The sequence below is a fragment of the Indicator indicator genome, chromosome 12 (genome assembly GCF_027791375.1).
Source record: "Indicator indicator isolate 239-I01 chromosome 12, UM_Iind_1.1, whole genome shotgun sequence".
Taxonomy (NCBI): domain Eukaryota; kingdom Metazoa; phylum Chordata; class Aves; order Piciformes; family Indicatoridae; genus Indicator; species Indicator indicator.
The window spans coordinates 4,015,522-4,043,025 of record NC_072021.1 but is presented as its reverse complement, the minus strand read 5'-3'; the positions used below and the strand labels follow the sequence as shown (position 1 = coordinate 4,043,025).

At 49.1% G+C, this 27,504-nt stretch overlaps 1 protein-coding gene across 1 annotated transcript in view; it reads left to right on the top strand.

Annotated features, from left to right (window-relative positions):
* The first annotated feature begins 364 nt into the window (after positions 1-364).
* Positions 365-27,504, top strand: part of SDC2 (syndecan 2) — an 80,083-nt gene continuing 52,943 nt past the window's right edge. Inside the window, exon 1 of the mRNA XM_054385400.1 lies at positions 365-426. Coding sequence (XP_054241375.1) covers positions 367-426 — 60 coding nt within the window. The 5' untranslated portion in view covers positions 365-366. The remainder of the gene's footprint in view (positions 427-27,504) is intronic.

Here is a 27,504-nt window from a genome sequence, read left to right as displayed (position 1 = left end):
GCCTCCTTCCACTGGCTGGGGGAGCTGCCAATCTGTGTTGTAATCCTGCAGGAATTTCTGCGGGGTTTAACTGGGAGCCGCGCCGCCGCCGCCACGCACTCGGGGCGGAGGGCGGGAGGACGGCGGAGCCGGCAGCGCGCAGCAAGCAGCCCCCGGGGCGCCCGAGCGCCGCGCAGCACCGGGCCCGCCGGAGCGGAGCGCAGCGCGGAGAGGAGCGGAAGAAGCGCGGAGGGCCGGAGGGCGCCCGCGGGCCTGCCCCGCGCCCCCCCTCCCCCCGGCGCTGCTGAGCGCCGCCGCCGACCCCCGGTTTCTCCTCTGTGCCCGGCCCCCGGCGGCCGTCGCCGCCGCGCCGGCTCCGCGGGAATAATGCGGGGCGTGTGGCTAGCGCTCACCATCAGCTTCGTGGCCTGCGCCTCCGGGCAGCCGGTGAGTGCCGGGGCGGGGGTGGGTGGCGCGGCAGTCCCGCGGGGCTCGGAGGGACGGGATGGGGGCGACCGCTTTGGCTCCATCTGCCAAGTGCGGGGCGCGCAGCCCCGGCCCTGCCCCGCGGCATCGCCGCCCGCCGGGGCAGCGGAGCGGTCCGCGGTGGAATCTGTTGATAGCTGAGCGGTCTGCAAGCAGAATCTACCGCCCCTCCCCCTAAAAAGAAAAAAAAAACAACAAAACAACAGGGACTCCTTAAAAGATCCCCCTGAAGCCCAGGGGGGCACCCTACCGCTCTCCGGTGAGCCTCGGTGAGCCTCAGCCGAAGTTTGCCGCGGCGACCCAGCCGCCTGCCGGACCGGAGCACCCTCCGACCCGGTACCTCTCTTCCTGCCACCCCGAAGGAGGCGACTGGGGGGGCTTTCCGGCGGCCGTGGGGCGCCCGAGGGGCTGCGGCGGCGCGGAGTCGGGTCCAGGGAGCTTTGTTCCCGGCCCGGCCGAGCGCTGGGTACCAGGCAGGCGGTCTCCGGGCGGCGGCCCGAGGGAACCGCCGCACCGGGGCTGGGAAACAGGAGCGTCTCCCTGCAAAACCAACCCTTCCCGGCCGGTGTGCGAAAAAGACAAACAAAAGCAGTGGCTTTTACTCCTGGCTGATCTACTTAGGACCCCTCTAAACCCTCCGGTACGCCGCGCTGCTGCGCCTCTACCGTGCACCTCCTGGCCAGCCGCCTGTCCCGGCCGCCGAGCCCCAGCCGGCTCTTCCCCGTAGGCTCTTGCTGCCAGGTTCTCGAGAGAGTGCTGCCGTTTGCACTTCTTCCGAGCCACAAGAGCTTTGCTAGCCGGGGACCTCTGCTGAATGCTGTTGTTACCTCGGGATTCATACCTAGGGAAAAGGCACTCCGGCGATGCGTGCCCACCTTCCGCGGCAGCCAGCCCGGGAAGGCCATCCGGAGGGGTTTGGGCTTCAATCGGTGGGTCTGAGGCTGTTGCGAGGGAGAGAGACATGCAAATGACACCGTTGCGGTGTTTGACCAGATATTAGGAAATTATAAATGGAGGTTTCAGGATGAAATTAAAAAACCATGACAATTTAATCCAATTAAAATGAGCCGCTCCGCTGAACTGAATAATGTCACTAGGTTGGGTTAACTTTTGAAGTTGTCTGGCGATTGTATAAATTAGCCCAGTCACAGCCTTCCTGAAATCTGGCTCATCGTTAGGGATTTCTAAGGATACAATTGCAAAACGCTTTTCTTAAGGACTAATTAAAAAAAGGGCTGTGTAGAACACGGGCTCCTGCTTCCGCTAAGCCTAACAGTGCTGCACAAACACCCTTGGCTAATGAGGTACAATAGGCTTTAATTTTATAGAAACGCTCTGCGTCTGAAGTTCTCTGGCGGTGTAGTAACTATTAAATTGCCGCAGTAATTAGTAAAGTATTAAGTTTTATGGGTTTTTGCCTTAGGATGAACACATTTGTGGCAGTGCAAGGCGAGTTCTTGGGGCGTACCAGGGCAGTGGGGAGAGTGAGGGAGGGGGAAGCCTACCCTGGCTCTGGTGCAGCAGCCTCACTGCTGCCAGAAAGTTGTGGAGAGGCTGGAAAAGTAAAAGGAGGCTGGGTTTTTCCTTTTCTTTCGTTTTTTCCCTTTTCTTTCTTTCTTTGCCTTTTCTTTCCTTCTTCTTTTTTTTTTTTTTTTTTTCTTTTCCTTTCTTTCAGTATGTCTGACAGCAGCTACATTGTCCCTTATGGTAGGATTTTGTAGACCACTCTCTGGGAAAAGATAGATGCCAAGTCTGTTGTCTCTGTAGAAGGCTGTCCTGGTTGCAAGGGGGATTTTATATGGATGTTTGGAAAAAACTTGTTAGCTATCCAGAGTACTCTCGAGTGGTTTCAGCTCTAAATTTCTTCCCTTTTGTTTGATTCTGCTATTTATTATTACTTGGGCAAAGCTGCAAGGTAAAATGAGGTAAATTACCCAGGAGCTTCTGAGCACAGGAGAAACAGCAGCTCCTAAAGCAAGAATTCCCTTTTATACTTCATGTGTTTATATGTGTTCGTGTGTTTATACTTCATGTAACCAGCAAACATCTTGCTTGGTGTGGGCCAAGGTAGATGTCAGAGCCATGATTAAAAATGCAGTGGGAATGAGACCTGCCACTGAACCTGGGAGTGGTTTGTCTGTGCTAGATGCACACTTGGTGTGCCCTGACGTGGGCTGTCACACCACAGATGCGCTCTGCTGCACCTTGCCAGCTCCCCTGGGGCAGCAGCCCTGTGGGGATGTCGTGGGGATACACTGGGTGATGAGGAGCCTGATCTGGGTGGAAGTTGAGGCACAGGAAGTTCCATGGAAACAGGAGGAAGAATTACTTCACAGTGAGGGTGACAGAACACTGGAACAGGCTGCCCAGGGGGTCTCCCTTTCTGGAGATATTAAGACCCACCTGGATGCCTTCCTGTGTGACCTGCCCTAGGTGATCCTGCTCTGGCAGGGGGGTTGGACTGGGTGATCTCTTGAGGTCCCTTCCAGCCCCTAACATTCTGTGATTGTGTTCATGTGTGGTGGCAAACATTGCCCACATCAAAGCTGGTGGCTGGCAGCCAGGGCTTGGGGGCTGTTTGGTGTCGCCGGTGCAGCAAACCTGAGATGCCAGATTGGATCAGGATCCAGTGATGCCAGTGGGTATTGGGCAGTCACCCAGCCTGGGCTGGATGGTAAAATATGTGCTTTTTAGCTACCTTAAAAGTTCCCTGGTTTGCTTTGAGGAGGGGTGAAGAGAGTGAGATGAAGCCACTGGAAAAAGGCAAACTCTGTAAGTGAGAGGCCTAAGGAGCCTTGGAGAAGGTTTGGTCCAGGAATTAGCTCTTGCTGATTTCAGTAGCACCAGAAAGCAGCAGCACCAAGTGTCCAGCTGTACTTGTCAGCTCCCATTCGGAAGAGACTGACAAACCTTTTCATTTCATCCTGTTTCTCAGAGGTGGGATGAATGGCTTTCCAGAGCTTTTGTGAAGGTCTTGTCCTTTCTGCATGTCCAGTGCCTGTTGTGAAACTTGCTAGCTAGCTGGTTGTGCTGTGTAGCCCTGCACTGAGGTGCTGCTCTCCTAACAGGAGGTTAATCACAGCTCTCCTTGTGAGGTTTTTGGAGACTTCATCTCAGCAGTGCAATGAGTGTGGGGTTGGGCTTCAGACTTTTCAGTAAAATAGAGCGCAGGGGCATCAATGTCAACTGGTGGGTGGTCTTTCTGTTTCTCCTTTAAGTATCTGAGCTCTGATTTGTTTGCATAAATGGAGTTAGTGAAGGATGATCCAAGAGTAATATTTGGAGTGTTTTTTTTCAGAAGCATTTGGTGTTTTAGAAGCATGATGCTGTAATTTTCCTGCAGTTGGTTGCTTTGCTTTTGGAATTTGGAAAATTAATAGTGTGTCGGAGAGGAGGAATGTTGGGGTTGGTGTTTTTCTTGGGTTTTATTTTTAAAAAGGTTTTGGAGATGGCAATTAGAGGGGAAGAGAGCAAGCAGAAGGGCTGAAGAGATGGGTGGTGGTTCAGATTTACATGCTGTGTGTGTCTCTCCTAAATGTGTTAAAGCTGCATTGCCAAGTAAGCTCCAAAGAAAGGTAGGAAGCTTTTTTTTCCTCAGTGTTGATTTATTTCCATCATTCCCCAACTCACGTGAGCCTTTTCTTCTCACTGTAGAGTTAATAAATATCTGTCCACTGCCTTTTGTGGCTTAGCAGTGCCTGTGATCAGCCAGCAGCATCTGCCATGGCTGCTTCCCTTGCTTTGGCTGAACATCTGGGTGCTCCCATCCCAAAGCTGCCTGCACTGCCCTGCACTGGGAATTCAGGGCAGCTCTGGGTTTTGCTGCCAGACTTGGGTAGTACAGTTCTGGTGCTGCAGTGAAGCCACCCTTTAGCTGGATAGTCTCAGGAGCCACTTTCTGGGAACAGGTTTCCCTCCCAGGTTAGTTTATCTTTGAAAAATTAAAGAACAGATAATTCTTGATCCAAGATCAAACACTGAAGCAGGTTTTTGGGGGTTTGTTTTTGTGTTGGTTTTTTTTTTTAATATCATAGCCCTGAGGTCTGTGTTGGAACTGACTTTAATATTCAGGCCTAAAGTGCAGAGATGTTTTCTCTGCATTTTTTGCTAGATCCTTATCAAGGAAGTAGATGAGAGACTCCATCTTCAGGGACAAGTCAGGACAAATAGCTCAGGGTTTGAAGTCAGATACTGGGATTGTGGTTCTTGGGTAGCTGACACCTCCGTGGTAGGTTTGAGGCAGTTGCTGCAGCTAATGGGATAAAGATGGTGAACTTTGGAGAATGAGCTGTAAGCCTTGGGTTTGTTTGAAGTTTTGATGGCTCTGAGTCTCTGTGGTCCTAATCTTAAGTGTAATCTCAGGATGACCAGATCAAGGCCTAATTTCTTGGCAAGCAGAGGTGCAAGTTATGAGAAGCCCCAGGTCAAACACACAGCCGTGGTGGGGAGAGCTACCTGCCATCTTCAGTGGGGAACGTGGCAATTTGGCAGGGAGTCCTGAGCTTGGAAGAGAGCTCCCTCCTCCCTGCAGCAGCTGAGCTCCCTGCAGAGCAGCCACTCGTTTGCAGAGCCCTGCTCTTCATGGCCAATTGTCTTTTACAGAACATCAAGCAGAGGCATATGGATGGCATTTATTAATTACATTATCTCACCAAATTGACTTTTGCCATTGACCAGTTTAAACATTTTCCTTATGGCAAAGAATTAGGGGCTTTAGGAAGGCTCAGTGGCTGAACAAAGTGCTCTTGTCTAGTGACAGAAAAGTGCTCTTTTGTCTTCTGAATAGATCTGACCCACAACGGCTTTTGACAGAAATGTTGTGTTTGAGACTGGCAAGCTTCTTGGAGGCCCCATGTTAAGACCCTACTTGAATGTGAGTCATAAAGGTGCCCTCTGTGCTGCAGCATCAGTGAGAGGATGCACGAGTCATGAGCAAGAGATTTTGGTCCACGTTCAAGTTGCTTTGCTCTCCCCCCCCCCCCCTCCGCCCTGTAGCAAGCATGAGAGAATTGCTGCAGGCTGTTCTGTGAGCAGCTGGTTGTTTGGTTTGGGTATCTTTGGTTCATGCTTCCAAGACAACAATAAACTGCTGTCTGTAATCTTCTCAGGGCTAGTCATTTATTCCTGGGTTACAGGGCAGCAGCCACTGATGTGGGTACAAGATTTCTCATGCTCACATCGAGGTGTGATTTGCCATCTCTTGTGTAAGGACTGCATTAGTGTCTGACCCTGGGATAATGGCAGGGCTCTGTGTGTCTGTCTGCTGCTTTCTTGATTAGCTCAGCCCCGAGGGATGCTTTCAAAAGCACCAGGTATTGAGGCAGAAATGCAAAATGCATCTCATCCTCCCAACTTTTGGGAAGCTGATTGCAGTGGGAGCAAACACAGCATTAAACAATTGCTTGCAACAAGTGCTTATGTGCTGAACAAATGATTTCTTTTTTGTTGTTGACATCCTAAGTAGGAGATGCATTTAAAGTGAAATGATGGCTAATACGGCAGTGATGAAGCTGCAGGACTCGGCCTTGTCTGGAGATAGGCTATTAATATGTCACATAAACTGTGCTTAACTAAAGCCTGAGCTGGACACTCCGTCTGAAATCACTATTTTTAGTTTTTGTATAAACAGCTTCTTCAGAAATCTCCCTTCTAAAGCTGGATTGTTTTGTTCCAAAGGTGAATTGAGTTGGGAAAGTTCAAATAGAAACCTGCTTGGTCATGTTTGAGTTGTGAGCATGAAGATAAATACATACTTTGTACTCTTATTCACATTAAGGAGACAAAGGGACTTGCAGAAGGTCAAACAGCCTGTGGTATACCCAGGAACCGAATCGAAGTGTTCAGAGACCAGCATTGTGATTAACAGCCAGAATGCATTGTCTGTATTTAGATATTATGTTGTCAGAATGTGTTTTGTTCCAGCTTGATTAACCATAATAAAGGGTAATTTTCTCTAGAGGTTCTTCCACACTAATGGAAGTCACTTGTCACCTTTCAGATCAGTGTGAAGTGGCCCATCCTTATTTTTTGAAGTGTGTTCAAGAGTTCTGACTGTACTGGTCTGGCAGAGCTGTGGGGAACGGTGCTGCTGGAGTAATGTAGGCTGGGAGGTGAAGTACATCTCAGGAAGCAGTTGGGTGCATGACTGGTGGGGTCTCAAGACCAAGGAAGTTTTGAGAGAGAAGAAATGGATGTAATGGACTTGCTACCACATGGATGAATAACCTAACTAGGTCTTCCATCACTCCTAGCTTCCCCAGGATCCTTTCTGGTATGGCTGCTCCTGTCTCTCCCTTAGTTACACAGGTAGAAGCAAGCTTTCCTCTTTCTCTGGGCTGAGCTGCACTAATTCCAGCTGTGGTGTTTCTGCAGAAACATCTGGCTGGACACAGCAATGGGAGAGCACAGCTGTGACCAGCCAAGCCCCATGGACTGGGGTTTGCAGGGGAAGGCTGATAATGGACTTGAATACATGGTGTAGCTTACAGGCTGTGGGAAGGGGCAATGGCTTCCAACTAGAGAAGAGCAGGTTTAGATTGGATATTAGGAACAAGTTCTTCACTATGAGGGTGGTAAACACTGGAACAGGTTGCCCAGGGAGGTGGTTGAGGCTCCTTCCCTGGAGATATTCAAAGGTGAGGCTCAACGAGGCCCTGGGCAACCTGATTTAGTTGGGGATGTCCCTGCTGACTGTAGGGAGGTCAGACTGGATGAGCTTTGGAGGTCCCTTCCAGCCCAGACCACTCTATGATTCCAAGGAGAGATGTCTAGCAGACAGATTCTTCCTCTGCTGGGTTTATCCATGCTCATTCTTGATATGGAGATCCTAGAATCAGTGTGTCACTTAAATTAATTATACCAAGGAAAAGCCTCCACAAAGCCTCTCCTTTAGAATCTCTTTCAAGTGTTGTGCACTTCTGGGTTCAAATGTGCAGGTGTGGAGGTGTGACATTGGTGGTGTTCTTTATTATGCAAAATGAAAACCTGCAAGGGAAGCAATGCAGAAAGGTGAAGGTAGTTGAGAGTAATGGAGACATACCATCATGGGAACATCTGAAAACTGAGCTTCCCTTGAATATAAATTTGTGACATTTCATAAATAAAAACGGATATGGCATAGCCCTACATAAATAATAATACTGGATAATACCTGCAGCAAGGAGGAGCGTAAAACAATGTTGCTAGAAGCAAGATTCTGAATTTTCTGTGGAAGGAGGGTGTCAGAATATTCACAGAATCACAGAATGTTAGAGGTTGGAAGGGACCTCCAGAGATCATCCAGTCCAACCCCCCTGCCAGAGCAGCATCACCCAGGGGAGTCCTCACAGGAATGCATCCAGGTGGGTTTTGAATGTGTCCAGAGAAGGAGACTCCACAACCTCTCTGGGCAGCCTGCTCCAGGGCTCTGTCACCCTCACTGTAAAGAAGTTTCTCCTCATGTTGAGCTGAAATCTTCTATGTTTGAATTTGTCTCCATTGTTCCTTGGCTCATTCCTGTGCACCACCCAACAGAGCCTGGCCCCCTCCCCTTGACCCCCACCCCTCAGCTATTGATAGACATTGATCAGATCCCTCTCAGCCTTCTCTTCTGCACACTAAACAGCCCCAGGGCTCTCAGGCTCTCTTCACAGGGGAGATGCTCAAGTCCCCTAAGCATCCTCATGGCTCTCATTGGACTCTCTCCAGCAGATCTCTGTCTCTCTTGAACTGGGCAGCCCCAAACTGGACACAGTCCTGTCCTGGCTGTGGGACTGTGTCTCCTCCCAGATGGGAGCACAGGGGCACTCAACAGTCAGCACTGGTGGCAGTGCAAGCACAGGGAACGGAAGCGTTTGTGCAGTGTCCATGACCAGGGGATTTGAAGATGGGAAATTTGGGGATGTTAGTAAGTGGCTTGTGTCAGTCTCACTGTAAGAGGGTGAAAAATTCCCAAGAGCAATGGTAAAAGATGAATGCTTTAGGATCATCAGTGGCTTAAGCATCTGCAGCACATGGACCCTACAGGTCTCTCTCTCTGTGGTGGAGCAAGAAAGAGGTCTAGTCCTGGAGGTAGATAGGAAAAGTTACTACCAGGCTGTATAAATCTTCTAAATTCTTGTCTTTGTTGGAGCTGCTTAGAATTCTTCAGCCATGTGCTCTTTGATTATTTCTTGTCTGTGAAGGCTGATTTTTTTTTTTTCTTTTGAATGTAACATCTAAAATGGCATGAAAGGAAACTTCTTGGAGTACATTTGAAATTAAGTGCCCCTAGAGACTTTATCTTCCACTGAGCATTCAGCACTGAGCTCTCTGCAGCTGTTGCAGTTTTAACTTGGAAGGTCTTTGAAACTTTAGGTGCCTATGACTAGTTTAGAGAGGTCTTCACTCTACCTAGGTCTTTATTTTATATGTATTTTTGTTTTATACACTTCTATGTGTGTGTGTCTTTTCCTAAAGGCAGTATATCTTTCATCTGTTCAGGACAGGAAATACCCCACAGAACATGAGAAGGACTCTGGTTAAATAAACAGGACAAAATTGCTCTCAAAATTTCCTTAATAATCCTCTTGGTCTGAATTAGGGTGGGAGGAGCAGCTTCTCTGACCTTACCAGGGGGGGAAAGCAGCCTCAAAAAGAAAGCAGTCTTCACAAAATGTTTTTCTTCAAGTTTCTTCACCTGTGATTCGATACATTAGTTTCCTAACACTTTTCCTTCCTAAATATGGTTTGATCCTCTGTGGCTCCCACAGGTGTCTTTTCCTTCTGTTTCCATGGAACTTCCTATGCCTCAACTTCCACCACTGCCCCTTGTGCTGGCATTGGGCATCACCCAGCAGAGCCTGGCTCCAACCTCTGGGCACTCCCCCTGCACATCTTTATCAACAGCAATGAGGTCACCCTCAGGCTGCTCCTCTCCAAGCTACAGAGCCCTCAGCTCCCTCAGGCTCTTCTCATCAAGAAGATGTTCCATTGCCTTTGTAATTTCTGTGGCTCTGCACTGAACTCTTTCAAGCAGTTCCCTGAGGTCCTTCCTGAGCTGAGGGGCCCAGAACTGGACACAATATTCCAGATTTGGCCTCAGTAGGGCAGAGTAGAGGGGCAGGAGAACCTCTCTCAACCTGCTAACCACAGCCTTTCTAATCCCCCCCAGGATGCCCTTGGCCTTCTTGGCCACCAGAGCACATTGCTGGCTCATGGTCACCCTCCCATCCACCAGGACCCCCAGGGCCTTTTCCCCTTCACTACTCTCCAGCAGGTCAGTCCCCAACCTGTCCTGGTCTCTGGGATTGTTCTTTCCCAGGTGCCAGACTCTTCCCTTGCCCTTGGTGAATTTCATTAAATTTCCCCCTGTATGGCCATGTTTCAGCTAGGTCAGCTGAACTGTCTTTTCATCCCTTTTGACCAAAATGCTTTGGGCACCTCTGTCTGCTGTGTGAAAGCATGGCAGAGGTCTCCAGGAGTTCCCAGAGAGTTTGGCAGTGAGTGGGAGGTGGGTGAGGAAGCCCTACAGCAAATAATGAGATGGTTTCTGCTCTTCTGGTAGGAGCTGTGGTCTTATCTTGGGGAGCACCCCAGAACATTTGTTAGCATTCAGAGGAATTATAGGAAGGATGCTGAAGAAGGGACAACTCTGAAAACTGACATAAACTCTGCTGCTACTGGCCTTACCTCCAACCTCAGTTGCTGCCTAATGGCCTGACTTCTAGGGTCAAGGAAGGTAGGCACTGTGGCCACCTTGCCATGCTGGAGGGAACAGGGTGTTGAAGTTGACTGTGGCTGTCTGCAGTCCTGCTGCCTGTTGGAGATGCTCTTTCTCTCTGGTGGCATTTAGCCCAAGCAGCCATGCCCTGTGCCCTGCAAGAGAGGATTTCTCTGCCTTTGGTGAGGCTCAGTAAGAAACAGCCTTCCTGCTGGAGTAGGGGAGGCAGAGGTGTGTCCATGCCCTCCTGCTGGGGTTTGCTGGGTGGAGGGAACTCCTGAGCTCCCAATAACACAACATCATGGAGTCTAAAATCGTTTGAGACAGTACTCTTAATAGCACTGCTGTGCTGGAAATGCCACTTCTGCTCTGCTGTGTAACTGTAGGGCATTAGAGAGGGGAAATGACCTTTCCTTCTTTTTGTTCCTATTCTTACTGTGATTCACAACCTGAAAAGCTTATTCTGCCCATGGCTGCTTGGGATTTTGTGCTTTCACTAATGCTACTTCCTTTGACTGTATCTCTACCACTCAACCAAGAGCCTGGTGACTTGGCACCTTGATGGAGGTCTCTCTGGTGGACACCTGTAATTGGTATTCCACCTGGTGGCATAAATTGTCCTATACCAAAAGCCAGATAATGAAGGGTTCCTAATACCTTTTTTTTTTTTTCCTGAGGGCCATGAATCTTGTTTGTGGATTAAAGTAGTCTTCTGGGCTTGTTAATATTTAGTGATGCTGCCAAGGTCATGTGCCAATCATTTTGTATTTTTCTGACCTTCTCTGTCTGCACTGGAGGAGTTAGGCAGCTTTGGGATGTTAGGAAGAAGCTTTTCACCATGAGGGTGGTGAGACACTGGCACAGGTTGCCCAGGGAGGTAGTAGAAGCCTCATCCCTGGAGGTTTTTGCAGCCAGGCTGGATGTGTCTCTGATGTAGTGTGAGGTGTCCCTGCCCATGGCAGGGGGGTTGGAACTGGATGATCCTTGAGGTCCCTTCCAACCCTGACAATTTTATGACAGAAAAAAAACCAAAACAAAAACAACACAACAAACCAAAACTGACACCACCTTAGTTTGGGGGGGGGAAATGTGGTGCTTTGATAACAGAGATAAAAGTCCCTGTGATACTATTTCAACTGTGTTACTTCCTGCTATTTCCCACAGACACCTGAGGATCTTATCTCCACTGACTGAAATATGTAAAGGTATTTGACTTGAGGAAGGCTGAGGAGAAAAAAAACTTCTGGCAGATGCAGTCAGTCTCCCAAAGACATAGGTAGGATCCATGACCATGAAGGTAGTGGCTGCACACAGTCAGGGCTGGCACGATGCCTGTGGAGCTGAGTAGCTCACATCTCATTGCTGTATCAGTGATCAGGGATGAAGGGGTTCTAAGGGAGGATTAGCAGGAGGATTTGGGGGGATTTCTCCTCTTCCTCGAGATGCACAGAAAAAGCTATTTCTCTCTCTTTAATTCAGCTAACAGAATTGAAAAGCCTCCTTTGAGCTGGCTCTGGCAGCTTGCTGTAGCAGCTCTACAATTAGTAGTGTCACCAAAACAAGGGGTGGTAGGGAAAGTGGATGCCTCTGTGTAGCTCAACAACCAAGCTGGCTAGAATGAGCTTGGCTGGGACTTTTGAGAGGTTAAAAAAAAAGGAAAAGTCTGAGGTTTTAAGGACTTAAAATTGTAAACATCTCAATTTTTAAATTTTATTTTTAATTTTCCATTTTAATTTTTATTTTATTTTCAAATCGACTTTTATATTTTTAATTGTTTATATTTTAATTTTTATTTTTTCATTTTAGTTTTTTATTTTATTTTTCATTTTAATGCTTATTTTTATTATTTTAAATTTTATTTTTATTTTTTCATTTAAATTTTATTTTTTATTTCCATTTTAATTTTTTAATTTTCATTTTATTTTTTCATTTTAGTGTTTATTTTAATATTTTATTTGTAATTTTTATTTTCCATTTTAATGTTTATTTTTTAATTTTTATTTTTGATTTAGTTTATTTTTTAATTTTATTTTTTTTAATTTTTATTTTGTATTTTTTCATTTTTATTTTATTTTTTAATTTTTCGGGGGGTTATTTATTCCATTTTTCCTTTTTTTTTATTGTATTTTATTTTGTATTTTTAATTTTATTTGATTAATTATTTCATGGTATTTTTTGTTTTCTTATTTTTTTAAATGTCATTGTATTTTTCCACATTTCCAGTCTCCACAGAAGGAGAGTTTCACCCCAAAGCTACTGGTTTTGGCTGTGTAACCCCTCAAAGCACTGAGTTTTGGAGGGGTTGATGTTGTTGTAGTTAATGTACAGATTAATCCATTAATGAAGTTTGGCAGAATGATAGAATTGTCAGGGGTGGAAGGGACCTCAAGGATCATCTAGTTCCAACCCCCCTACCATGAGCAGGGACACAACTGGTCGTGGGTGCTGGGGGTCTCTGTTGCTCACTCCTTGAGGTGTAAGCCATCAGGCTGGCTGGGAGAGGTGTAGAATTAACTGCTTAGGGACAGTTCTTTGGCCTTTTTGCCCTCCCAGCTTGACTACTGGGGTATGCTTCTTGGCAGGGGGGGGGATAGCCCTGAAGCCTAATAGGAGCAGGAGCTGAGCTGGTGGAGAGCTGTCAGCCCTGGGCAGTGATGCTCCCTGCCTGCAGGGTTGAGGGCTTTCTGTAGGCACCAGAGGGCAGAGACAGATTTGCATTTGAGTGGGCAGCTTGGCACTTGGCAGCTTCACACAGTTAATTACCCCGATGCTAATGTCACTTAGCCCTGCCTGCGTATTCAAGGTGTGGAGTTCAGAGTATCTAAGAGGCAAGCCATAATTTCCTCATCAGTGCAGAGCTGTGCGGTGGTCAGGGTTGCACTGTGTGACCCCCATGGTCAGAAAGGATGGGTTTGGGAAGTGCTGTTGTGACCAAGTGGCATATGTCAGGGGCTGGAAACTGCAGTCTATTTATAACCCTCCACAGGTGGAGAGGGGGGGCAGCCATGCACAAGCAGCAGTAATAATTGCCAGCAGTGTAGAAGTTCATTGCTCCAGCCTTTGGGTCTAATGCACTAAAAAAGTATTTGATCTGCAGCCTGGCACAGCCTTCAGCTGGAGCCCTTCAAAGGCATCCTGACCTATTTTGCTGGGGAAGTGTGTGATCCTCCCTCCTTCCCTTAATTTCTCACAGAATGTTTCAGTGATCAAGCCTTCATCCCCCATACCTGCCTATACTTTATCCCAGAGCATTTCAATGAAAGCAGCCATTACAAGCCAGGTAATGCAGCATCCAGCTTAATAGAAATGACCTTCAAGTAAGCAGAGGAGGGGCCCTTCTCCTGGGCTTGGCAGTTCTCAACTAGCTTTCATTAAGGCTTCCTTTTTAAGTATTTTTTTTTTATTATTTTTATTTGCTGGGTCTAATTTTTGTGACTGATTGCAAAGCCTGGAGAAGCATAGCCTGCAGGGCCAGGGAGGGGATTCTCCCCCTCTGCTCCACTCTGGGGAGACCACTCCTGGAGCTCTGTGTCCAGTTCTGGAGCCCCTAGTACAGGAAAAATCTGGAGGGGATAGAAGGTGTCCAGAGAAGGGCCAGGAGGATGAGCAGAGGGCTGGAGCTGCTCTGCTCTGGAGACAGAATGAGAGAGTTGGGGTTGTTCAGGCTGGAGAAGAGAAAGCTCTGAGGAGACCTTCTTGTGGCCTTCCAGTATCTGCAGGGGGCTCCAAGAAAGCTGGGGAGGGACTTTTGAGGGTGTCAGGGAGTGATAGGACTGGGGGGAATGGATCCAAGCTAGAGGAGAGAAGATTCAGATTAGACATTAGGAAGAAGTTCATCCCCATGAGGGTGGTGAGACACTGGCACAGGTTGCCCAGGGAGGTGGTGGAAGCCTCATGCCTGGAGGTTTTTGCAGCCAGGCTGGATGTGGCTGTGAGCAACCTGCTGTAGTCGTGGCGGGGGGGTTGGAACTGGATGATCCTTGAGGTCCCTTCCAGCCCTGACAGTTCTAGGAATTCCTCTTTCAGTGAACAACTTTAAAATGGGAAAGAGCTTATAAATAAGTTTGCTTTCTTTTACAGAACAATGAATTCTTTATATAGTATTGTCGACAGAGCTATGTGAATTTATCAGTTAAAAATATAAGTGCCTTGATTTGCCTTATGGCTAAATCACAGAATATTAGTGATAGCTTGAGGCCATTCCCTCTTGTTCTATAACTGGATAGGTTTAGTCTAGACAGTAGGAAAAAAATTTTCCCAGCTAGAGTGGTCAGGCATTGGGATGAGCTTCCCAGGGTTGTGGTGGAGTCCCCAAGCCTGGATGTGTTTAAAGGTGGTTTGGATGTGGTGCTTTGGGATATGGTTTAGGGGTGACCCTTGTAAAGTAGGGTTCATGGTTTGACTTGGTGATCCTGAGGGTCTTCTCCTACCTGAATGTTTCTGTGATTCTATGATTAATCTTCCCAAAGCACCTCCTGCTTCCCCACCATCCCCCCACCCCCCATCTTCCCAGAGCAGCTCCTGCTCCCTCTATGCCATCCTCCACCCTGCCTAAACAGCTCCTGCTCCACCACCACCATTCCTGCACCCAGCCCAGAGCTGGGGGCAAGATCCTCACCCAGCCAAGACACCACCCAGAGGAGCTCAGCCCCAGGAAGGAGCTCAGCCAGCACTCAGGGATGAGATTGGAGTTATCCCCAACCCTCTTCCTACCTAGCTGGGGGGCCACCAGGCCCCCCAGCCTTTGTCCCCCCCCAGTCACATGGTGTGCACCATGAGGACTCACCAGTGAGGAGAGGAGGATCCTCAGCCCAGATGGGCTCAGCTTGGGGCTGCTGCCTTGCCTGGGGCCATTAAATAAGGGAGTGGGCAGAGAGGGCAAAGTGGCCACAGCTGGGGTGGGAGGAGACTCCAACAGAGCCCAGGAGCTCTGGGATTGGAGGGGGGAATGGGGAGGGTGAGGTGGAAAAGGGGCAGGTATGGTGGGAAAGGGAAGGTGGTGGTGAAAGGAGGGGATTTTAAAATAACTTTATTGTCCATAAATCTTTCTTAATGCACAACTGCAGTTTATGGTTTGCTTTTGCCTTCATGCAAAAAGAACAAACTCATCAATGCTTCATAAAATAAAACACAGTTCAAGGCTGCACTGTGAATATTTGGTTCGGTTTGGGGCCCCTCAATATCCAAGAAGGATATTGAGTTGCTTGAGTGTGTCCAGAGAAGGGCAGCAAAGCTGGTGAAGGGCCTGGAGAACAGGACTGGTGAGAAGCAGCTGAGAGAACTGAGGGTGTTTAGCCTGGAGAAAAGGAGGCTGAGGGGAGACCTCATTGCTCTCTACAACTCCCTGAAAGGAGGTTGGAGTGAGGTGGGGATTGGTCTCTTCTCTCTAGTATCAGTTGATAGAATGAGAGGAAACGATCTGAAATTGTGCCAGGGGAGGTTTAGGTTGGAGATTAGGAAAAAATTCTTTGCTGCAAGAGTGGTCAGGGATTGGAAGAGGCTGCCCAGGGAGGTGGTGGAGTCACCAAGCCTGGATGTGTTAAAAGGTGGTTTGGGTGTGGTGCTTGGGGATATGGTTTAGGGGTAACTCTTGCAGAGTAGGGTTAGTGGTTGGACTTGGTGATCCTGAGGGCCTTTCCCAACCTGAATATTTCTGTGATTGCAGTCAGTACTTCCATCTTTCTGCTTACTTTAATCTCTGCTGTCAGCAGGGTGCTGAAGCTCTGGTCATTGACAACCTGCATTCCTCTTGCACAGGGTCTCTGTGGAGTACACCTCACACAGGCTGTCTAACCTCCTGGCTGGAGACAAGCCCATGCCATGGCATCCCACACCACATCACAGACTCACAGAATGTTAGGGGTTGGAAAGGGCCTCCAGAGCTCATCCAGTCCAACCCCCCTGCCAGAGCAGGATCACCTAGAGCAGGTCACACAGGAACACATCCAGACAGGGCTTGAAAGTCTCCAGAGGAGGAGACTCCACAACCTCTCTGGGCAGCCTGCTCCAGGGCTCTGCCACCCTCACAAGGAAAAAGTTTTCCCTTCTGTTCCTGTGGTACCTCCTCTGCTCCAGCTTGCCCCCAGTGCCCCTTTTACAGCTGTCATTGGACATCCCTGAGCAGAGCCTGGCTCCCTCCTTCCTCAAAGCAGATGTAATGATGTTATCTCAATGGGCTTTTGCTTCAAAAGCAACTGGGGGATAAAGTTGGGTTTTTTCAGTGGTGGTGCCATAGAGCACACTGCTGTGCTGAGTTAGTTCTCCTTGTTATTGTCTGTGTAGGTGTAGACTGTGTTCATCAGAAGATAAAAACAAGCCAAGCAACCTGAACTGAGGCCTTTTAAATTCTAACCTGTCACTTGGAAGGTTTTTTTTATGCCATTATCACTGCAGTGGTGGTGTAAAACTACCAGTTCCCTAGCAGGAATGTTGGTTTTGGTTCCATGTGTATTTTGTGACTCGTGCTAATGGTGTTTTTGAGCAGTGCTGTGCAGTACATGGTAACTACAGTGCACTTAAATGTATTTGGCATCTCAAGTTCTCTTGCTCTTTTTCTCTGTGATCTCTTCTGCTTCCAACCTCATTAGGTTTTCTTTCTTTTTTTTTTTTCCTATTTTCTTTCTCCCTGCTGTCAGGCAAGCCAGGTCACTGTTAGCATTGGCACCGCTCCTCAGGCTCATGTTGCAAGTACAAAATCCAAGAGCAGAAGAAAAAGGTAGATGAAAATCTGGGCCTGCTCTGATCCTTTGCCCACCCTCAGGAATCCTGCACGCTCAGCTTGTAGCAGTGGGAAAGAGGCAGCAGGGAGGGAGGTGGTTGGGAGTGACTGAAGTACAGGCAAAGCTGTTGGTGGGGAGGGGATGCTGGACTGCTGGCCAGACCCCTAATTCAAGGCAGGGACTGGCTGGAGAGCAGCCCTGAAGAAAAGGCCTTGGGGGTGCTGGGGGATGAGAAGCTCACGAGGAGCCAGCAGTGAGCACTTGCAGCCCAGAGAGCCAAGCAGAGCCTGGGCTGCAGCAAGAGAAGTGTGGCCAGCAGGGCCAGGGAGGGGATTCTCCCCCTCTGCTCCACTCTGGGGAGACCACACCTGGAGCTCTGTGTCCAGTTCTGGAGCCCCTGGTACAGGAAAGATCTGGAGGTGCTGGAAGGTGTCCAGAGAAGGGCCAGGAGGATGAGCAGAGGGCTGGAGCTGCTCTGCTCTGGAGACAGCCTGAGAGAGTTGGGGTTGTTCAGTCTGGAGAAGAGAAGGCTCTGAGGAAACCTTCTTGTGGCCTTCCAGTGTCTGAAGAGGGCTCCAAGAAAGCTGGGGAGGGACTTTTGAGGGTGTCAGGGAGTGATAGGACTGGGGGGAATGGAGCAAAACTAGAAATGGGGAGATTCAGATTGGATGTAAGGAAGAAATTCTTCCCATGAGGGTGGTGAGAGACTGGAAGAGATTGCCCAGGGAGGTGGTGGAAGCCTCATGCCTGGAGGTTTTTACAGCCAGGCTGGATGTGGCTGTGAGCAACCTGCTGTAGTGTGAGGTGTCCCTGGCCATGGCAGGGGGGTTGGAACTGGCTGATCCTTGAGGTCCCTTCCAACCCTGAGAATTCTGTGATTCCATGAAAAACCTGAAGGTGACTGGTCTGGAGTGAGAGGAGTCTCTGTACCAGGAATATTAGCCTCATCTTGGACTCGTCAGCTGTGTCTTGGCTATGCTGGAGCACATGAACCAAGTGTTTAAGCAGATATGGATGATTTGAGCACCACATCCCTCATCCCCTTTGCTTTTGGGAAAGTTGAATGTGCAGAGCCAGATTTTTGCCCCTTGGATTTCTCTCTGCCCTTCAGGTTTCGTTGAAAGCCTTTGGTGCCTTCTCTTGGAAGGCTGAGAATGGTGGCACAAAGTGAACGGGGAGGGGAGAGGATGAAGCTGGTGTTGCTTCTCTGGCTTACAGCATCACTTCAAAACCGCTTTTTGTGTGCCCAGTCTGACTGTTGAAGTGATCAGTAAGTGGCCTGGCTCAGGAGGAGGGGGAGCAGACTGGAGTTGGGCTGCTTTGCAGTATCACATTACTGAGCGCTCTATAACCAAGGTGACAGCTGCTTTCCTTGTGCTATACTGAAACAGAATATCCCAAAGTGTTCCCAGAGCCTCCCCAAATACATTAATTTAAGCTCAGTGCTTCTCTTTCCACGTGTTGGTGGAATGCTTAGCGCTGTTGGCTAATGAAACCTTGGAGTGCTGATCCTTTTCCATGGATACCAGAGGGGAAAGCTTGAGTGCTGCCATCCCCGGGGTGCCAGACGTCTCTGTGTGCTAAGGAACAGTTTCAAGGCAGGCAGCACCAGGAGGGAAGTGGTTCCTCTCTGGGCTGCTTGTGCACCTGCTGGAGGTGCTGAGCATGGCACAGGGGCAAGAGGAAGGGTGGGCTCCAGGATGCCTGGGGGGAATATCTGTAGCTCAGCAGCTGCTGTCTGGATGCTTGCTTCTTCCAGCAACCTGTTAACACAACTCCCTTTCCCTCCCATTCCTTCCGAGGTATTTACACTTGCCCTTAAGTCACCATTTCTTTCTTTGGCTCCTTAAGCTGACACACTTTGAGACACTCAGGAGTGAAAAATGGGAGGTGCTGCTTGAAATAGCTGCTCAGGGAGAAGAGTGTTTGAGGAGCAGGCTAGGAGCCCTCTCTGAGCTCTATTCATCCCTCCCTTCTAAGAATACCAGTTGATCTTATTTTATACAAAAACTCCTGTAGCTTTCTTAGCCACAGGGAAAAAAAAAAACAAAGCAAAACCAGAACAAAAAAAAACCCCAACAAAACAAACAACAAAACCCCAAACAACAACAACAAACACAACAGCAACAACAACAACAACAACAAAAAAACCCACAAAAATACCTTGCTGGGTTTTGAGTGCAGTTTGTTTCCAGTGATGAAAGACAAAACATCTGTGGGGAAGAGGTTTATGTGAAAGAAAATGAGAAACGAAGGCCAGTTCCATGTGATATTTCTTTTTTTTTTTTTTGTGGGACTGTGACTAAAGATTTAGAAATCATCCTCTGGTACAAAGCATTCTTTTAACAGGCTGGTCTTCAGAAAAAACAAACCAAACAAAAAACAACAAAACAGGCTGTGCCTTAGTGTTTGGATTGCCAGAGGCTTGCTCTGGGAGCAGTTTCCTTCGAGGCAGAGGGACTTTTTCCCAGGCCTGTGCTGCAACAAATGGCATCAGCAAAAGGAAGCTTGACCTGCAAAGCCTGAATCTGTCAAGACAGCAGAGATTTAGAAACTGAGGGGAAAGACAAGAGTGTTCTCATTGCTGAGCCTCACTGTATGGAAGTGTAGCTTTAGCTGTTAGGTGCTGACTGCCACATGCCCTTTCTGGTTGGGAAAAGCAGGAACAAGGACTCTGGGAATGTCACCTGGATTGAAGTTGACTGGCACAGATCTGATAAAATGCACCAGGAGTTTCTCTGGGCACATTTCAAGAGCTGTCTGTAAAAGCCTGAGGGAGCTGCAGCAGGAGGGAAGGTGGCAGACTCCAGCTTCAGGTTTTGCAAGAGGCTCCTTCCTGGGCCATGAGCATGAATAACTGGCAGAGATTTTGTCCCACAAGAGTACTCTTAGAAGGTCTGGAGCCCTAGGTGCCTCAAGAACAAATCTCCCATGGGCAGAAGAGTCAACTCTTTAGGCCACCATGACCGTGGTTGCATCTAGGCTTTCCCAAGAGACTTCCTTTGTTCTTTTTGCATGAAGGCAAAAGCAAACCATGAACTGCATTGTGCACTAGGAAAGATTTATGGACAATAAAGTTATTTTAAAATCCCCTCCTTTCACCACCACCTTCCCTTTCCCACCATACCTGCCCCCTTTCCACCCCACCCTCCCCATTTTCCCCTCCAACCCCAGAGCTCCTGGGCTCTGTTGGAGTCTCCTCCCACCCCAGCTGTGGCCACTTTGCCCTCTCTGCCCACTCCCTTATTTAATGGCCCCAGGCAAGGCAGCAGCCCCAAGCTGAGCCCATCTGGGCTGAGGATCCTCCTCTCCTCACTGGTGAGTCCTCATGGTGCACACCATGTGACTGGGGGGGGACAAAGGCTGGGGGGCCTGGTGGCCCCCCAGCTAGGTAGGAGAGGGTTGGGGACAACTCCAATCTCATCCCTGAGTGCTGGCTGAGCTCCTTCCTGGGGCTGAGCTCCTCTGGGTGGTGTCTTGGCTGGGTGAGGATCTTGCCCCCAGCTCTGGGCTGGGTGCAGGAATGGTGGTGGTGGAGCAGGAGCTGTTTAGGCAGGGTGGAGGATGGCGTAGAGGGAGCAGGAGCTGCTCTGGGAAGATGAAGGTGGGAGGAGGGTGGAGCAGGAGCTGCTTTGGGAAGATGAAGGGGGGATGGTGTGGAAGGGAGCTGCTTTAGGAAGCTACAATTGGGAGGGGGGGGGGGATGGTGGGGGAGCAGGAGCTGCTTTGGGAAGAAGTATTCAGGTTGGGAAAGCCCCTCAGGATCACCAAGTCCAACCATGAACCCTGCTTTACAAGGATCACCCCTAAACCACATCCCCAAGCACCACATCCAGGCTTGGGGACTCCACCCCCCCCTGGGCAGCACATCCCAATGCCTGACCATTCTTTCTGGGAAAAATCTTTTCCTACTGTCCAGTCTAAACCTATCCCATCATAGCTTGAGGCCATTCCCTCTTGTTCCATCACTAACATTCTGTGGTTTATCCAAAAGGCAAATCAAGGCACTTATGCTTTAACTGATGAATTAACATAGGTCCATGGACAATATTATGTAAATTAAAGAATTAATTTCTCTGTGAAAGAAAGCAAACTCATTTACAAGCTCTTTCCCATTTTAAAGGTGCTCACTGAAAGAGGAATTCATAGAACTGTCAGGGCTGAAAGGGACCTCAAGGATCATTCAGTTCCAAGCCTCCTGCCATGACTACAGCAGGTTGCTCACAGCCACATCCAGCCTGGCTGCAAAAACCTCCAGGCATGAGGCTTCCACCACCTCCCTGGGCAACCTGTGCCAGTGTCTCACCACCCTCATGGGGAAGAATTTCTTCCTAACATCCAATCTGAATCTCCCCATTTCTAGTTTTGCTCCATTCCCCCCAGTCCTATCATTACCCAAAACCCTGAAAAGTCCCTCCCCAGCTTTCTTGGAGCCCCCTTCAGATACTGGAAGGCCACAAGAAGGTCTCCTCAGAGCCTTCTCTTCTCCAGACTGAACCACTCCAAATCTCTCAGCCCTCAGGATGAACTCTTACATGAGGTGAGAGCTTCTCCCAAGGGAGCAGGAGCAAACACCCAGCAGATTGAAGGGAGAGTTGTTGCAGTGAGAATTTTTTTAGGGCTGTTTTGTTTTTCTTTTTTTTTCCATCATTATTTCTAATCCTTTCCTGCTGGCAGCATGAGAGGCATCAGAAGAAGGCAGTTGTGTTCATTAGGTGTGGTGCAGGACTTGGTGAAGCATGACCACAATATGAATAGGCTTCTCTGGCTGGTCATTGAGTGTGTGCTCTGGAAAGAACTCCTTCATTTTCTCTTGGGGTTTAGGAGATGAAGGGGGGGAACTTTCTTTCATCCCTCCTGCTTACTGGAAATAATATCCTGGCAAGTCAAGCAGAGCAGGTTTGGGGTTTTTTTGTGTGGTTTTGTTTTTTTTTTTTTCTGATGTTGGGAGAAGCAGTCCATGATTAAGAAACTCTGGTATTTTGTGACTCTCATTAGTTTGTTTTCCTTGTATTTTTTCCCTGCTTGTGTTTGTATGCTCAGGTGTTCCCAAAGGTCTCAAAGTTTGGGGTAAGTTGTGAAACAGATCCTGGAAGGACATGGTGTCTTCTTTGGCAGCATCACGGTCAAACAAGTCAGTGTGAGCTTTGGTAAGGAGCCTCATTCTGCAAGCATCCATGGATCACTCCCAGCATAGTCTCATTACTGTGTTTGTAATTCCAGGCAGTCTTGGAAACTCCATGGATTCAAATATTTTTATTTCATTGGTTTCTGGTGTTGTTTTGTTGTTGTTGGTTTTTGTTTTGTTTTGATATTTCATGAGTTTAAAATTCCTTTTTAATTCTATGATCACATTGTCACAGGCTCACAGGGCGTTAGGGGTTGGGAGGGACCTCTGGAGATCTTCCAGTCCACCCCCCCTGCCAGAGCAGGACCGTAGAATCCAGCACAGGTCACACAGGAACACATCCAGACAGGGCTGGAAAGGCTCCAGAGAAGGAGACTCCACAACCTCTCTGGGCAGCCTGCTCCAGGGCTCTGGGACCCTTACAGTAAGAAGTTTTTCCTCATGTTGAGGTGGAACCTCCTGTGCTGGAGTTTCCATCCATTGCCCCCTGTCCTATCCCAGGACACAAGTGAGCAGAGCCTGTCCCTTCCTTCCTGACTCCCACCCCTCAACTATTGATAGACATTGATCAGATTCCTCTCAGCCTTCTCCTCTCCACACTAAACACCCCCAGGGCTCTCAGCCTCTCCTCACCAGGCAGTGCTCCAGTCCCTTCAGCATCCTTGCAGCCCTCCCTTGGACTCTCTCCAGCAGATCCCTGTCCCTCTTGAACTGGGGAGCCCAGAACTGGATGCAATATTCCAGGTGAGGTCTCAGCAGGGCAGAGCAGAGGGGGAGGAGAACCTCCCTGGCTCTGCTGGACACACTCCTCTCAATGCACCCCAGGACCCCATTGGCCTTCTTGGCCACCAGGGCACATTGCTGTCCCATGCAGAACTTGTTGTCCCCCAGCACTCCCAGGTCCTTCTCCTTGGGGCTGCTCTCCAGCAGATCCCCTCCCAACCTGTCCTGCTGCAGTTTATTCTTCCTCCCCAGGTGCAGGACTCTGCACTTCTCCTTGCTGACCCTCATTAGGTTCCTCTCTGCCCAGCTCTCAGGCTGGCTGAAGGTCTGGGTTACTGCTCAGCACACACAGTCTGGGTTTCTACTGTAATTAGCACAAGTTGGGCATGAGATACTCATAACTCCAGCAGTGGAGTCTCAGCACCTTCTATGGAAGGTCAGCTAGCTGATTACCAGCCTCTGTTAATTAGGGGAGTGGAAGATCTTCCTCATGAGGAGAGGCTGAGGGCTCTGTAGTTGGAGAGGAGCAGCCTGAGGGTGACCTCATTGCTGGTGATAAAGATGTGCAGGGGGAGTGCCCAGAGGTTGGAGCCAGGCTCTGCTGGGTGATGCCCAATGCCAGCACAAGGGGCAGTGGTGGAAGCTGAGGCATAGGAAGTTCCATGGAAACAGGAGGAAGAATTTTTTTTTTCCTGTGAGGGTGACAGAACACTGGAACAGGCTGCCCAGGAGGGTTGTGGAGTCTCCTTCTCTGGAGATATTCCAAACCCACCTGGGGCTCCTGGGTGATCCTGCTCTGGCAGGGGGGTTGGACTGGATGAGCTTTGGAGCTCCCTTGTGGCCCCTGGCATTCTGTGATGTGGAGGGCTCTGCCCGGAGTTGATGAGAAATGCCAAACTTTATTTTGCTGAAAATTTGGTGAAGGGGATGGAGTAATGCTGTGTTGCTGCTGATCTCATGTGGCTATGGAGCAAGTCAGAGATACAAAGAAGAGAGAAGAGCCACAGTGTGACTTGACTGGCTGAAAATCATCCTATGACTGCTCACAACTAACAGCAGGCTGGAAAATTCTGCCTTGGAAGTAGCTGCAGCAACAGACACGTGGAGAGAGATGGCTTTCCCTGAAAAGGAGGAAGAACCCTCAAGAAAACTCACTTGCTTTAACTTTTGGTTCCTTTTACTTTTGGCTTTTATTCATCTTGGGGTTTCTTTTCATTACATGGAGGATCTGGCTACAGTCAGTTCTTGGCTCTGCTCTGCCCAAGAGCCATGTTGAAGGATTGATGGAGAGTGAGTGGGTACCTGGCACCATCACTCCCAGCAGAGATGCTAGAAGGTGAAGGAGTTGTCTCATCTCTCCAGTCTCTGAGCCTTCACCTCCTCCAAACTGGTTCTTCTTCAGGCAAGTGTGGTAGTGTGGCAAGTAAAGCTGTGAGAGATGAGGGTGGATTTCTGTGTGGGACTCCATAAAGTGCCACAAAAGGACTTTCTGGGGAAGTGAAAGATGAAGTGAGGACTTGGTTGGACTTGGTGATCCTGAGGGTCTTTTACAACCTGAATGTTTCTGTGACTGCTACCACTAAGAGAGGCAGGCAGAGTGGCAGGTTGGAGCTGTCTGTCTGGGTGGAAAAAAAACCCAAACCAAATACCCTTTGTGTTCTTTCACACCTGAACTGATGTGCAAATACCCCAAGTGCTGTGGCTGCTCTGTCAATAATCCAACAGAATGCCAGAAGTTTCTAGCTCCTGCTGCAACACCAGCAAATCAGTTCCTGCCTTGTTATGCTCATGTGCTTGTGTTTTATATCAATTTCATTTTTGGAATTCTATGGGATTCAGGGCTTCCAGCATATGAGTTAACCAAGGTAAAGGTTATGCATTGCAGTGCATAATGGTTATAGTATTACTTGGTGCTTTCCATCAAAGTAGTAAGATTTTCAACAATTCATTAAGGCTCATTTATTTTTAACCTAAAAGGTATTTATTAGGTGTTAAATAGCACTTATTCATGCCTGCTAAATGAGGTTCTTCAGGAGGCAGCTTCAGCTGGGAAAGAATCTTTCTCCTGCTCTCTCTGCACAGTGCCCTCAGCACAGGAAGGACATGGACCTGATGGAGAGGGTCCAGAGGAGGGACATGAAAATGATCAGGGGGTTGGAGCAGCTCTGCTATAAGGAGAGGCTGAGGGAGCTGGGGGTGTTCAGCCTGGAGAAGAGAAGGCTCCAGGGAGACCTAAGAGCAACCTGCCAGGACCTGAAGGGGGCTACAAGAAGGATGGAGAGAGACTGTTTGCAAAGGCCTGCAGGGACAGGATGAGGGACAATGGTTTGAAATGAGAGAAGAGCAGATTGAGATTGGATGTGAGGAGCAAGCTCTTTACTATGAGGGTGGTGGGACACTGGAACAGGCTGCTGAGGGAGGTGGTTGAGGTCCCATCCTTGGAGATATTCAAGGTGAGGCTCAACAGGGCTCTGAGCAACCTGATCTAGTTGAGGATGTGCTTTCTGACTGCAGGGGAGGTTGGACTGGGTGACCTTTGGAGGTCCCTTCCAACCTAACCCATTCAGTGATTCTACATTAAGGGCCATCCTTTCCCACCTGCTGCAGTTGGAGTGTCCCATTTCAGTCTGGATGGAGGTGTGGGGATCTCACAGTTGCCAGCAGGGAGAAAGGGGCCAGTTCTCCAGGATAAATCCTCTTAGAGATGTGAATTTGTTCGCTTTGCAGGCAGGATTGAAATGGATCATCTACTAAAGGCATGCTGTAATTTCTCCTTGGGAATTGAGGTGGATATTTTGCATGTCACACAGCTGAGCTCCTGTGCACATTTTCCTCTTCAAAATATGCTCTTAAATGTCAATATACTCATCTCTGAAGCTTAAGGATCCAGAATTGATGGGGGGAGGGAGAGGGGGTGTGTGTGTTTTGTTTTTTAGGACTAGAAGTGGCAAGTGGGAAGGCAGTACTGAAATAAAGCATTAGACTATCTGAGGTTGCTCATTCAGCTTTAGACTTGGGGGTGGCAAGTTTGGGTGCACCAGGGATAGAATTTTCCAGGACACCATGGGCCATGTCAGTGCATATGCAGAGTTTGAGGTGAAGAGAGAAGGATTTTCTAGAGGACAGGAAAACAGTTGAGCTGTGCATTGTGGCTGTTTCACAGCATTTATCTATGAGGAGTCCTGTGTTGCAGGGGGGGAAACACAGGACAAGGAGAAGCTAGAAAGCATTGGCCAGAATTGTATTTCTTTGTTGAGAATCACAGAATATTAGAGGTTGGAAGGGACCTCCAGAGCTCATCCAGTCCACCCCCCCTGCCAGAGCAGCATCACCCAGGGTAGTCTGCACAGGAATGCATCCAGGTGGGCTTGGAAAGTCTCCAGAGAAGGAGACTCCACAACCTCTCTGGGCAGCCTGCTCCAGGGCTCTGGCACCCTCACTGGAAAGAAGTTTCTCCTCATATTGAGTTCAAGTTTGTCTCCATTCTTCCTTGGCTTTTTGCTGTGTACCACTGGAAAGAGCCTGGCCCCCTCCCCTTGACCCCCACCCCTCAGCTATTGATAGACATTGATCAGATCCCTCTCAGCCTTCTCTTCTGCAGACTAAACAGCCCCAGGGCTCTCAGTCTCTCTTCACAGGGGAGATGCTCAAGTCCCCTAAGCATCCTCCTGGCTCTCCCTTGGACTCTCTCCAGCAGGTCTCTGTCTCTCTTGAACTGGGCAGCCCCAAACTGGACACAGGATTGCAGCTGTGGTCTCAGCAGGGCAGAGCAGAGGGGCAGCAGAACCTCCCTAGCCCTGCTGGCCACACTTTTCTTGCTGCACCCCAGGATCCCATTGGCTCTCTTGACCACCAGGGCACATTGCTGTCCCATGCAGAACTTGCTGTCCACCAGCACTCCAAGGTCTTTCTCCATGGAGCTGCTCTCCAGCAGGGCAGTTCCTAACTTGTCCTGGTGCCTGCTGTTGTTCCTCCCCATCTGCAGGACCCTGCCCTTGTCCTTACTGAACTTGATGAGGTTTGCCTGCCCCCAGCTCTCAGCCTGTGCAGCTCTGCTTGGATGGCAGCACAGCCTGGCAGGTGTCAGCCACCCTCCCCACCCCCTGAAACAACAGGCTAAGTGAATATCCACCCAGAGAAAAGATTCACCATAAATCCTTACTGGTTTTTGCCAAGATCTAGCAGGACAGCCTCAACAAACAGCTTGGGATATGCTGCTGTGTCTTCTGAACAAAAATGGTTAGTAAGTGATTGGTGGATGAGAAGCTCAAGAGGAGCCAGCAGTGAGCACTTGCAGCCCAGAGAGCCAAGCAGAGCCTGGGCTGCAGCAAGAGAAGTGTGGCCAGCAGGGCCAGGGAGGGGATTCTCCCCCTCTGCTCCACTCTGGGGAGACCACACCTGGAGCTCTGTGTCCAGTTCTGGAGCCCCTGGTACAGGAAAGATCTGGAGGTGCTGGAAGGTGTCCAGAGAAGGGCCAGGAGGATGAGCAGAGGGCTGGAGCTGCTCTGCTCTGGAGACAGACTGAGAGAGTTGGGGTTGTGCAGTCTGGAGAAGAGAAGGCTCTGAGGAGACCTTCTTGTGGCCTTCCAGTATCTGAAAGGGGCCTACAAGAAAGCTGGGGAGGGACTTTTGAGGGTGTCAGGGAGTGATAGGACTGGGGGAATGGAGCAAAACTAGAAATGGGGAGATTCAGATTGGATGTTAGGAAGAAATTCTTCCCCAGGAGGGTGGTGAGACACTGGCAGAGGTTGCCCAGGGAGGTGGTGGAAGCCTCATCCCTGGAGGTTTTT